The sequence below is a fragment of the Pimephales promelas genome, chromosome 14 (genome assembly GCF_988280905.1).
Source record: "Pimephales promelas chromosome 14, fPimPro1.hap1.1, whole genome shotgun sequence".
Taxonomy (NCBI): domain Eukaryota; kingdom Metazoa; phylum Chordata; class Actinopteri; order Cypriniformes; family Leuciscidae; genus Pimephales; species Pimephales promelas.
Window position 1 is genome coordinate 4,094,897 of NC_142782.1, and position 12,454 is coordinate 4,107,350.

The window sequence follows — 12,454 nt, forward strand, 5'->3', positions numbered from 1 at the left end:
CAGACAGACTCACGGAGGCGACTGACATCTCACAAATCGAACTCGTATAACTGTCTGTCACACGTTCTACCGTCACATCGTTACTTAATAAACAACATAAGATAAAAGAAGTGTAGCATCAAACAGAAATTACCCGCACACATGGGGTGTTCGAGGCGCACATATAATATAACACTGCAGAGAGTTCAACAGGGAGCGCACAGCTCTTAAAGGGGCCACACCTTATTTACACTCGTTACAGTCTGAAATAAAACAAGATGAGAAATTAAACATTCCCAGCACTTTCTATGATGTAGTATGCTTGCTTATCAAAGGAAGTAATAAGAAATGACTCTTACATTAGCCTAGTGAGAACACGATGTTGGGGGAATCATTTTTTCTCTTTCTCTTTTTCATCAAACCACAATTTTTGCAAGTTCCCTCAATTTTTGCAAATTCCTGCAATTTCATTGCATAAATATCCCGCATATTCCATTGCATTTTAAAAGAAAACGGGCCGCGTAATCAATCAATTTTTGCCCGCAACAATCACAAAAAAACTCTGCGTTTTTCTGGAAGGACTGAAAACTATTATGGTAAATATTATATATAAATGTCGCATATTTTTTCACAAATTTTTGGAAATTACCACCACAAAATCAGTAATTTTGATCGCAAAAATCACACAAAAAAAAAAATCGTGAAATCCTGGAGGGACTGCCTAATGGTGCATTAAAATTATCGCATTTATTAAGTGCTTGGTTTTATATCACCAGCTAAATGATCACAATTATGTAATGAATATTCAATATATCACACAGTCCTAAAAATCTGTTTGTGTCATTTTGTTTGTGAGGATTGTGATTAGCATTTTTATATTTGTCAGTTGCATTAACTGTGCATAAAATTTGTTCGGTTTTGCTATTCTTTCTCCTGTTTCATGCAAATGTCCTTATTTGTCACCCCAACCGTCCTGCGTCATGTAGAATAAAACTGTCAGCTGTATATTAAAAAGCAAACTTCTGCGTTTTTGGTATCTGCACACATTGGGTGTACAGTGCTCATCCTAGCGGAAGGTCGAACAGCAATTTTCATATAACCAAAGCAAAAAGCAAATTTGTCAGATGGGCTCAAGCAGAATATCCCTTCAAGCAATTTTCCCCTTTACTTCAGCTTAATTTTTCACCCCCATAGAGAAAAACAAGACCCCATATTTTGTCAGCTGGCTTTCAGTTTTATCAGTGCTCTTCTGGTAGTGAGAACCGATGTGGACATATTGTGTTTTTCAGCACTCTCAGGGTTTGAAGGACATCAAGCTGTCTTTTATCATAAACACTGAGAAACACTTCTATTTATTTATACTTGACTCTAGCACCATGATTGAGCTTTAATGGAATGTAATATTGAGTCGATCAAGATGATATGGTCCAAAATCCTATTGGTCGAATTTGAGATTGAAGCATTTTTTATATGATATAGAAATGATATGCAATTATAATGGTGATTTGAAAAGCTACAGAATGTCTTCTGTCCTGTGCTACAGATGTGGTGTTCAGGTTGGATGATGGCACCATTATGGCCCATAAACCACTGCTCATCTCAAGCTGTGATTGGATGTCAGCCATGTTTGGTGGACCATTTGTGGAGAGTTGTACAAAAGAGGTAACGTGCATTCGCATATCCAGTTTGTGGTATGTATTTTAATGCACACATCATGTAAAACTTCATAATTTGTCTAACATGATCCAGTGTAGTTTTTGATAGGAATCTGATGAACATCTGGAACATCTAAACTTACGAATAACTTATATTGTTAGTAATATTTTAAGATGAATACTTACTGGACTGAATCAACTTAAGTTTACTTGAATATCCAAATATATATTTTTTAGAAATATCATGTTAAAATGTATCAAATATGATACAAAATGGCTTTTGAGGAACGTGTATTTGTTCCCTTTCAGTCACGTTTGACGTTACATCAGAACTGAACTGGCGAATTGGGATCTCACCTGAGAGCCCAATCACCTTAGAGTAAACTAAACGAGCCAATAAGGACTTGAAACTTGATTTCATGGAGCTTGATTGCTGCTGTCTATTATTAAGCAAAGGACAAAAAAAATACTTAGACACTGAAAAGACGGAGTGCTCATGTGATACTCTTATACTTTTGGACTCCAGTGTATGTCAGAATGTTAGCAAACATAAATTATCTACAGAATGCTTATAGTTGGACTTTACTGATAAACACATCTGCATCCTATCAAATCGCTCTTGCATGTTACTTTAAAACTGAGGTTTTTGACCCCCCCTCTTTGAGATTGTTGCTGTGTTTTGTCAGGTGCTGTTTCCTAACACTACACGGAGCTGCATGCGTGCTGTGCTGGAGTATCTCTACACGGGCCGCTTCTGCTCTCGCCCAGATCTGGATGCCATGGAACTCATTGTACTTGCGAACCGACTCTGTCTGCCTCACCTGGTTGCGCTGACAGGTACATAAATAAAGCTACATACAAACTGTTTTTGGTGTTAACCCACCATTTATTAAATGTATTTTTTAAAAATTTGTTAACAGTAGTTAATAAAAATACGTTGTTTACTTATAGTTCATGTTAGCGCTGGCCCATTAAATAATGTGGTTACACTTTATTTTAAGGTGTCCTTGTTACAGAGTAATTAGATATTTAAGTGCTGAGTATTAGTAATGGTAACACTTTATTTTGATGGTAGAGTTGGGGGGTACTCGAACTCGAGTCCGGACTAGAGTCCAATTTTTGAATGAACTCGGACTTGTCACGCACTCGGATGAATTTGTACTCGGACTTGAAAAATGTAAAAAAATGGAAGTCCAGTTGAGTCCGGGCACTGGAGGATACATATTCAAAAACGAAACTACTTGTGTTGTTTCCGCGTTGAGCATTGTAGCCACAGACATGTATATTAATTAATAAGCGCATGAATGCAGTGGCATTTTAGAGTCAACATGCAGAGAATTCGCTCAAAATGTATGTTCAGAATCAGCACAAGCTTTATCCTTTTGCAAATCCCCCCATAAACAAAGCCTAGACACAATATAAATGAGAGATTCACTGTGCAGTGCGAATAACTTCATTTTGAACGAATCGATTGAGTCAAAGATTCAATGACCCATTCATAAACATCTGTCTCATTCTTGAATGATCAGCCGTTTGAACGAATCGTTTGAATGAATGAATCAATTGCTGCGTCCCAATTCGCTTACTTATACTACGCCCTAAAAGTATGTACTCTTTTTGTGAGGAAAAAGTACATACTTTTGAGTGTGTAGCAAAAGAGTAGGCAAGCTTTTGGGACATACTATCACGTCATCTTTAACGGACAGCTCTGTCGCGTGCTGCGTGCATCCTGTCAGCGTAAACTGCCCTGTCAATCATCTTGTCACCGTTAAAATTCTCCATTCAATCTAATTTTATTTCCTACCGTTTCAGAGAGCACGTTCATCTGCCAGTTGTGGGTCTTTCATGCTCTCCTCGTGTTTGCAATTTGAATATGATGCATTTAAAACGTAATGGCTAAACGTGTCTTTACAAAAGTTCACAATGCTGCTGCAAATGCAATATAATGTGGACAACATTGAATAAATTCATTTTCGTCAGTTTAGATACTGATAATTAATCACTGAAAGCACTTAATCTAAACCTCTCTACACAACCGCGTGGACTCGCACGTCCTCCGTATTGACTACGAGTCTGTAGTTTTTTAACACTTTTTACTCGTGTTTGTAGTTCTAGCCGAATCCTCGTCCAACGCGCAATGGTTTGTGGGCAATATCAGCCGTTAGAGTGTGCATCGATCTACACTTCGGATTCTGACCGGAAAAAGTAGACCATCCGGGTATCTTTGAAACACTCATTTCAACATACTACGATTTGGGACGTACTAATTCTATTTTCGAATACTATTTAGGACGGATAGTATGCGAATTGGGACGCAGGGAATGACTCACTCATTAAGACGGTCGCCTGCCGCCACCTACTGGCGGCTTAGTGTTAAATGTTTAAAAGTATTATCATTCTTTCCAAGTTTATTATGTAAATTTAAATAAATTCCATATTCATAACATTATTTTATACAATTGTAATTTTTCAGTGTGAATGATTGAATTTGATCAGCCCCTAGGGTAGCAGCCTCATAGTGTCTTATTATTCGAAATAATTGAATTTATTGATCAAATTTAAAAATTTATAATGAAAGATGAAGCATACATTTAATAATATTGGGTGAGGGGATGCCCTTTAAAGGTGCATATTAAAATAATGTGATTTAAATATCAAAGCTGATTGAACACTGATGAGAATATTGTTTCAGAATAAATGAACACACACAAAATAAAAATAAAAAATCCGGACAATCAACTTTTTTACTCCTGACAAATGAATGGCAGATTTACTTGTCTGAAGGACAAGCGTATGAAAGGCTTAATGTCGAGGCCTCCCTATAGCAATGTTATCAGGAGATACACATACACCGTAGGCAGTGGCCCACCTTACCTGTTGACCACGTCGTGGTCCACCAGAATTTATAGTTTACCCACCTCTTTTTTTACCACTACACCTCTGGTTGAGTTCATGCAGCATTTTATTTCAATCACCATTTTTAAAAATCTGTTGTGGTGCGTGCAGTCCTACGTCACCAGACTAATTTTCCGAATCTTCACGGTACTTTAAACCGCGGTGTAAACGCAGAAAGCAACAGGTCTTAGGGAAAAAGTTCTTGGGTCAAATTGTTCCAGGTAATTTCGGTGGCTATAGTTAGCATAATAAGTAAGTGGACCATCAAAATAAAATGTAACCATATTAATTAACATGTACAGCACTTACTAATAGGTTAAGGTTAGGATTATGGATTGGTTTAAGATTAGTTGCATGCAATTATTATTCCTAATTTACTGTTATATTACTACAGTAGGTACATATAACGTGTAACAAGGATGCTGTTACCAATATTATACAACTTTTAACATTAACTGAGAATGCTTTAAACGTGCTTTCACAAGATGTAAGTAAATCTATGGTGTACCCAGAATGTGTCTGTGTAATTTCAGCTCAAAATACCCCTGAAATAATTTATTAAAGCTTGTCACATTTGCCTCTTTTTAGATGTGAGCAAAACGCAACATTTTTGTGTGGGTCCCTTTAAATGCAAACGAGCTGCTGCTCCCTGCCCTGTTCAAAACAGGGTCGATCCTTTACATGAACTTGGTTGTCACTTTTTTCCATGATATGTCCCCTTTACTGTAATTTTCATTTTTAGTTAATGTTAACTAATGTTAGCAAATGGAACATTAACTATTGATAACAAATGGTAGATGTGTCATTTATTAACTGAGGAAATAAAAATAAAAATACAAACCAAAAAATAATTTTGACATATTCTGTTGTTTTTATGAGTGTTGTGTGTCTGTCATAGAGCTGTACACTGTGACGGTACTGACAGAGGCTGCTATGATGGGAGCTGATATAGATGGAGATGTCCTGCTCTACCTGGACATGGCCCAAGTAAGTGTACATCTGACTGAGAGAATGAAATAAAATTAAAATTCTATCCCATTTGCACTTCTATGGATGGCTGCTTGTAAAGTCTGATACAAGCATTTAGTGTATTTGAAACATATTTAAGAATTAATCTGGATATTTTAATTTAGCATTAAACCTATTTTTTAAGAAACTGAACACTGCTACACCATTACACCAACACGGAGAGCACAAAACTCTACGGATTGCTGTGATTCTGTGCAACTTGCATGTTAGGCTAAATATTTAACTAGCTTGCTTAGCATAAGCTAACTGGAAACACACACACACACACAACACATTTGTAATTTGACCATCTGCTGCTGGACATCATGTTTTGAGTTTTGTTTTTTGATCTGTTTCTTCTGTTCTGACCTTGCTTCTTCTGTTTCTCCATTTTGACCTTGTTTGTTTCCATGGTTATATATTGATTAGGTTCTTCAGTTCTAGTTGGTTTCTCCTTTTGTCTGCTCTGTATACCAAAACCTTAACAGAGACTCAATCATGAAAATGTCTGAGGAGCATCTCCTCTCCCTCCGACAGAATGGATGCCCCCTGGAGGATTTTTTTTACTATTCCCATATAGTGAGTTTGACAATTCTACGCTCAAGGCGTACATTCGGATGGGAGTGGATGAGGAGTTATATCAGTTCCTGTCTCCTGGTCATTATAATTTACCCTTAGTCGATTTCATTAATTACGTCCTCTGGCAATATTGTTCTGATTTTGTGGTTGAAGTCAAAGAGGACAATACAAACTTTCATACAGTCCCATCCATAAAACATTTAGGCGCTCCAGCTAACCCAAAGCCTGTTACCAAACCCTTAACATCCCTTCCCATCAGGACCATCTTATCTGCTCGAAAGTCCGCACCAGTCCTTAAGTCCACTCCACTCCAGAATCTACTCCATAGTCCGTTTCAATGAGTGATATCTCTAGCTCCGTTCCTGAGAGTGGAATTCAAGAATCTGTTCCAGTGAGTAATTTTCCAGAAATCACTCCAGAGAAGTAAAAACCCCGAATACACTCCAGGGAGTGAAATCCCCAAATCCGCTCCAGAGAGTGAAACCCTTGAATCCGCTCCAGAAAGTGAATTCCCTGAATGTGCTCCAGAGAGTGAAACCCCCAACTCAACCCCCACTGAGAGAAATTCCCGAGTCCACTCCAGTGAGAGAAATTCCCGAGTCCACTCCAGTGAGAGAAATTCCTGAGTCCACTCCAGTGAGAGAAATTCCCGAGTCCACTCAAGTGAGAGAAATTCCCGTGTCCACTCCAGTGAGAGAAATTCCCGAGTCCACTCCAGTGAGAGAAATTCCCGTGTCCACTCCAGTGAGAGAAATTCCCGTGTCCACTCCAGTGAGAGAAATTCCCGAGTCCACTCCAGTGAGAGAAATTCCCGAGTCCACTCCAGTGAGAGAAATTCCCGAGTCCACTCCAGTGAGAGAAATTCCCGAGTCCACTCCAGTGAGAGAAATTCCCGAGTCCACTCCACTGAGAGAAATTCCCGAGTCCACTCCAGTGAGAGAAATTCCCGAGTCCACTCCAGTGAGAGAAATTCCCGTGTCCACTCCAGTGAGAGAAATTCCCGAGTCCACTCCAGTGAGAGAAATTCCCGAGTCCACTCCAGTGAGAGAAATTCCCGAGTCCACTCCAGTGAGAGAAATTCCCGAGTCCACTCCAGTGAGAGAAATTCCCGTGTCCACTCCAGTGAGAGAAATTCCCGAGTCCACTCCAGTGAGAGAAATTCCCGAGTCCACTCCAGTGAGAGAAATTCCTGAGTCCACTCCAGTGAGAGAAATTCCCGAGTCCGCTCCAGTGAGAGAAATTCCCGAGTCCGCTCCAGTGAGAGAAATTCCTGAGTCCACTCCAGTGAGAGAAATTCCCGAGTCCACTCCAGTGAGAGAAATTCCTGAGTCCACTCCAGTGAGAGAAATTCCCGAGTCCACTCCACTGAGAGAAATTCCCGAGTCCACTCCAGTGAGAGAAATTCCCGAGTCTACTCCACTGAGAGAAATTCCCGAGTCTACTCCAGTGAGAGAAATTCCCGAGTCCACTCCACTGAGAGAAATTCCCGAGTCCACTCCAGTGAGAGAAATTCCCGAGTCCACTCCAGTGAGCGAAATTCCCGAGTCCGCTCCAGTGAGAGAAATTCCCGAGTCCGCTCCAGTGAGAGAAATTCCCGAGTCCGCTCCACTGAGAGAAATTCCCGTGTCCGCTCCACTGAGAGAAATTCCCGAGTCCGCTCCACTGAGAGAAATTCCCGAGTCCGCTCCACTGAGAGAAATTCCCGAGTCCGCTCCACTGAGAGAAATTCCCGAGTCCACTCCAGTGAGAGAAATTCCTGAGTCCACTCCAGTGAGAGAAATTCCCGAGTCCGCTCCACTGAGAGAAATTCCCGTGTCCGCTCCACTGAGAGAAATTCCCGAGTCTGCTCCACTGAGAGAAATTCCCGAGTCCGCTCCACTGAGAGAAATTCCCGAGTCCGCTCCACTGAGAGAAATTCCCGAGTCCACTCCAGTGAGAGAAATTCCCGAGTCCACTCCACTGAGAGAAATTCCCGAGTCCACTCCAGTGAGAGAAATTCCCGAGTCCACTCCAGTGAGAGAAATTCACGAGTCCACTCCAGTGAGAGAAATTCCCGAGTCCACTCCACTGAGAGAAATTCCTGAGTCCACTCCAGTGAGAGAAATTCCCGAGTCCACTCCACTGAGAGAAATTCCCGAGTCCACTCAATCAGCCCAATCCCTGAATCTGCTCCAGAGAGTGACATTCCCGAATCCGCTCAAGAGAGTGAAATCCCTAAATCCACTACAGAGATTGAAACCCCCCGAGTCCCCTCCACAGAAATTCCAGAGTCCACTCCAGTAAGAGAAATTCCTGAGTCCACAGTAAGAACATTTCTAGAGTCCACTCCAGTGAGTGAAATTCCCCAGTCCGCTCCAGTGAGTGAAATTCCAGAGCCTGCCTTTCCTGTCTGCCCTGGTGGGATCGAAGAGATGGTCCTTAACATTGATATTGCTGCTGTTATGTTTGTTTCGGCCACACACGTCCACTCACATGGCATCCCAGAGCCAAGGAGGCCATCCCAGAGCTGCTTGCACCTCCCTGGCTTCCTGTATTCCCGGCACCACGTAGAAGGGGTACCTACAGTACCTCCTTTTCCACCCCTTCGTCAGTATCCTGGGCACCCTCCCTCATGTTGGACATTTTATGGCGCGAGGACGTGCCTTCCAGGAGGGGGATGTACTGTCACCTTTTTTGAGTTTTGTTTTTTGATCGGTTTCTTCTGCTCCGTTCATGTTTGAAATTCTTTAATCGTTAATCTTCTAGTCTGTTAATTAGTTCAGTTATCATCCGTTCTCTCACTGTATGTTTCTATGGTGACATATTGATTAAGTACCTCAGTTCAGGTGTGTCTTATTAGTTTCTCCCTTTGTCTGCTGTGTATATATGCCCTCAGTTTAAGTAAAAGTCTTTGTTCCGGAATTAATCGTGTTAAGTCGTTGTGTAGTGCTTTCTCTTACGCATACCTTTGGTTGGCGTATTAAAATATACTTTCTTTGGATCTTGACTCCTGCTTCCTGCAAGTGTCTGAACTACATACTAGAATAACTTAATAGACTTGTGCCACATATACGCATAATGTATTTTTATGCATAATGAGAGTTAGTTGACATGTAGTTACAAAGTCACTGATATTCAACAGAATGTTTAAAATCATCAAAAATACCATCAAAAGACCGTCAAAATAAAATGTTACTGAATAACTGTCTAACGTGTAAAAAAAATCGAATATGTAAAGTGTTTCCTATTTTACTATGTGATATTATTTCCTCAATCCTTACTTTCCTTCCTGTTGAAACAAATAGCTGTTCAAGACTTAAATTCAAAACAAACATTTAATACAAAGCCTTAAACAAGTGAAACATGCATTTCTCTATATGAAAACCAAGACATTCAAATAAATATTGCTAAAATAATTTTTAAATTTAAAACAAAACATATAAATAGCTTATAATTGAAAATCAGAAAAATTCCCACAAACTCGATAATAATGAACGTACCACAAAAAGGGTTGACATTTAAGAACATTTTATCATGGCATTCCTGCAGAAGTACCTCCATGTTATCCCTGAAAACGAAATTGACATGAATAATATCTCTACTATGAAAAAATGCAAAAATAATTTATATTCATATATAATAAATACAAAACCTACAGTGATTTTACTGCAAATAATATGTACGCCTCCCAATCTGAAAAGTTATCAAACTGACCACACAAAAAATATTGTATACAATAAAGTATGACAACAAATTCAAGCTTTGATAATAAAAGTGAAAGATATGCTCAGTATTATTTAAAACATTTTTGCAGCTAAACACTTAATATATAAATTAGTTTACATCATGACAGAAATGTTAGAGACAACTTATTATTCCCCATCATGCTTGTCATGTTTGATCCAGGTCTGCAGCTGGATAGAGTATATCTCGGCTTATAAACATGAAATATTGCATACAATTAAAATCAAATATTCCAGAGAGGTTGTATACAAATGTGATATTTGATCATTTTTAATTGACATCTATCATCTACAAAGAATCTATGTTTTAGGAGTGGTTAGGAACAATTTTAAAATCTATGGTTTTCTCTCTAGTGTTTTCATCTTTGTTCCCATTAGTTCCACTGTTCTCATCAGATGACTGATTGGTGCCTCCACCACATCTGCACCAACTACAACAGAGTCTGTCGCAAATTCCCTCGTGACATGAAGGCCAAATCTACAGGTAAATCTTTTCTAACCCTAACCCTTCAAAATGAATATTGAGACATGACATTAAATAAGTAATGTAATAATTGATTTTTGTAAATAAAGATTACTGTTTATTTCAAGGTATAATCTTGTAATATATTCTTTATATTGTACAAAAATAATTAATAAATGAATTTATCTTGTATACACTAAGGGGTCAGTTAAAAATAGTTTTGGAAAGAAATGTATTCTTTTATTAAAATAGGATGAATTAAATTGATCAAAATTGACAGTAAAGATTTTTACATTGTTAAATTCTTAGATTTCTGTCTATATTGTGTATGCTGTTCTTTTGACCTTCGTCAGAGAATCCTGAAAAAATGTATCACGGTTTCCAAAAAGATATTAAAAAGCACAACTATCTGTCAGTCACGTCAACATGGTGTCTACTTTTTTTTTTTTTTTTTTTTGCTCATATGTGATTCAGATCTGTTTTTCTCACAAAAGGCACAAACCACATGAACAGCACAAACCACATGGAATCTTTTTTTTATTTCAATTTGTGCCACTTCCATATGTGGTACTTAATCAGATTTTTTTGCAATGCAACCACAGTCTGAACAGTCATAACAAAATTCATGCGACTTTTAAAAAGTCAAAGTTTCAGTTCATCTTCTATTCTGTCAGTATTTACTCACCCTCATGTTGTTCCAAACCTCTATGTGTTTATTTGTTCTTTTTGTTCCGCCGGTTGTCCAAGTGGCAGCAGTACCCACATTTTCAAAGAAAGAGCAGTTTCCTTGTTTTCAGATCTGGGCAGCTCTTTGTCTGTTTTGGGGGACAGCAGAAGGGGAAGGCTGTCTCAAAAACAGAGGATGGTCCACTGGATTGTGGATGCCATTGGCTTGGCATATCAGGGCCAAGGCGTGCTGTGCTCTTTAAGAGTGTGTATGATGGAGATTTGTGGGATGCACATCCATGGCACGAAGCTCCCGTTCCACCACATCCCAAAGATGCTCTATTGGGTTGAGATCTGGTGACTGTGGAGGCCATTTTAGTACAGTCAACTCATTGTCATGTTCAAGAAACATGTTTCAGTTTGAAATGATTTGAGCTTTGTGACATGGTGCATTATCCTGCTGGAAGTAGCCATCAGAGGATGGGCATATGGTGGCCATAAAGGGATGGACATGGTCAGAAACAATGCTCAGGTAGGCCGTGGCATTTAAACGATGCCCAATTGGCACTAAGGGGCCTAAACTGTCCAAGAAAACATCCCCCACACCATTACACCACCACCACCAGCCTGCACAGTGGTAACAAGGCATGATGGATCCATGTTCTCATTCTGTTTACGCCAAATTCTGACTCTACCATCTGAATGTCTCAACAGAAATCGAGACTCATCAGACCAGGCAACATTTTTCCAGTCATCAACTTGAGCTCTTGCAAATTGTAGCCTCTTTTTCCTATTTATAGTGGAGATGAGCTGTCGTATCCCATCCGCCTCAAGGTTGTGTGTGTTGTGGCTTCACAAATGCTTTGCTGCATACCTCGGTTGTAACGAGTGGTTATTTCAGTCAAAGTTGCTCTTCTATCAGCTTGAATCAGTCGGCCCATTCTTCTCTGACCTCTAGCATCAACAAGGCATTTTCGCCGATATTTTTCCCTTTTCACGCCATTCTTTGTAAACCCTGGAAATGGTTGTGCGTGAAAATCTCAGTAACTGAGCAGATTGTGAAATACTCGAATATGTGAAATGGCCCATCTGGGACCAACAACCATGCCACGCTCAAAATTGCTTAAATCCCCTTTCTTTCCCATTCTGACATTCAGTTTGGAGTTCAGGAGATTGTCTTGACCAGGACCACACCCCTAAATGTATTGAAGCAAATGCCATGTGATTGGTTGATTAGATAATTGCATTAATGAGAAATTGAACAGGTGTTCCTAATAATCCTTTAGGTGAGTGTATATGTTGTATCCTCCTGGGCTCTAGCAAACAGGGCCTCCCAAACAGACATCTATAGAGCAGCAAGCTGGGCTACATCCAATACTTTCACAAGATTTTACAATATCCGGGTTGAGATAGGTCCTTTGTGCTATTGGGGACGATCAGGTAAGTTATATAATAGCGAGGTGATAACATGCCCTTCTTTGTCCACT

The 12,454-nt window shown here is 39.5% G+C and overlaps 1 protein-coding gene across 3 annotated transcripts in view; it reads left to right on the top strand.

Annotated features, from left to right (window-relative positions):
- rhobtb2a (Rho related BTB domain containing 2a) overlaps positions 1-12,454 on the top strand; it is a 29,584-nt gene that overhangs the window by 12,828 nt on the left and 4,302 nt on the right. For 2 of the 3 annotated variants that reach the window (XM_039674902.2, XM_039674903.2), the window contains exons 6-9: positions 1,523-1,641; positions 2,321-2,471; positions 5,428-5,516; positions 10,217-10,322. In XM_039674902.2, coding sequence (XP_039530836.1) covers positions 1,523-1,641; positions 2,321-2,471; positions 5,428-5,516; positions 10,217-10,322 — 465 coding nt within the window. Of the gene's footprint in view, positions 1-1,522; positions 1,642-2,320; positions 2,472-5,408; positions 5,517-10,216; positions 10,323-12,454 lie in introns of those variants that run through there. The other variant, XM_039674904.2, reaches the window with a different exon arrangement.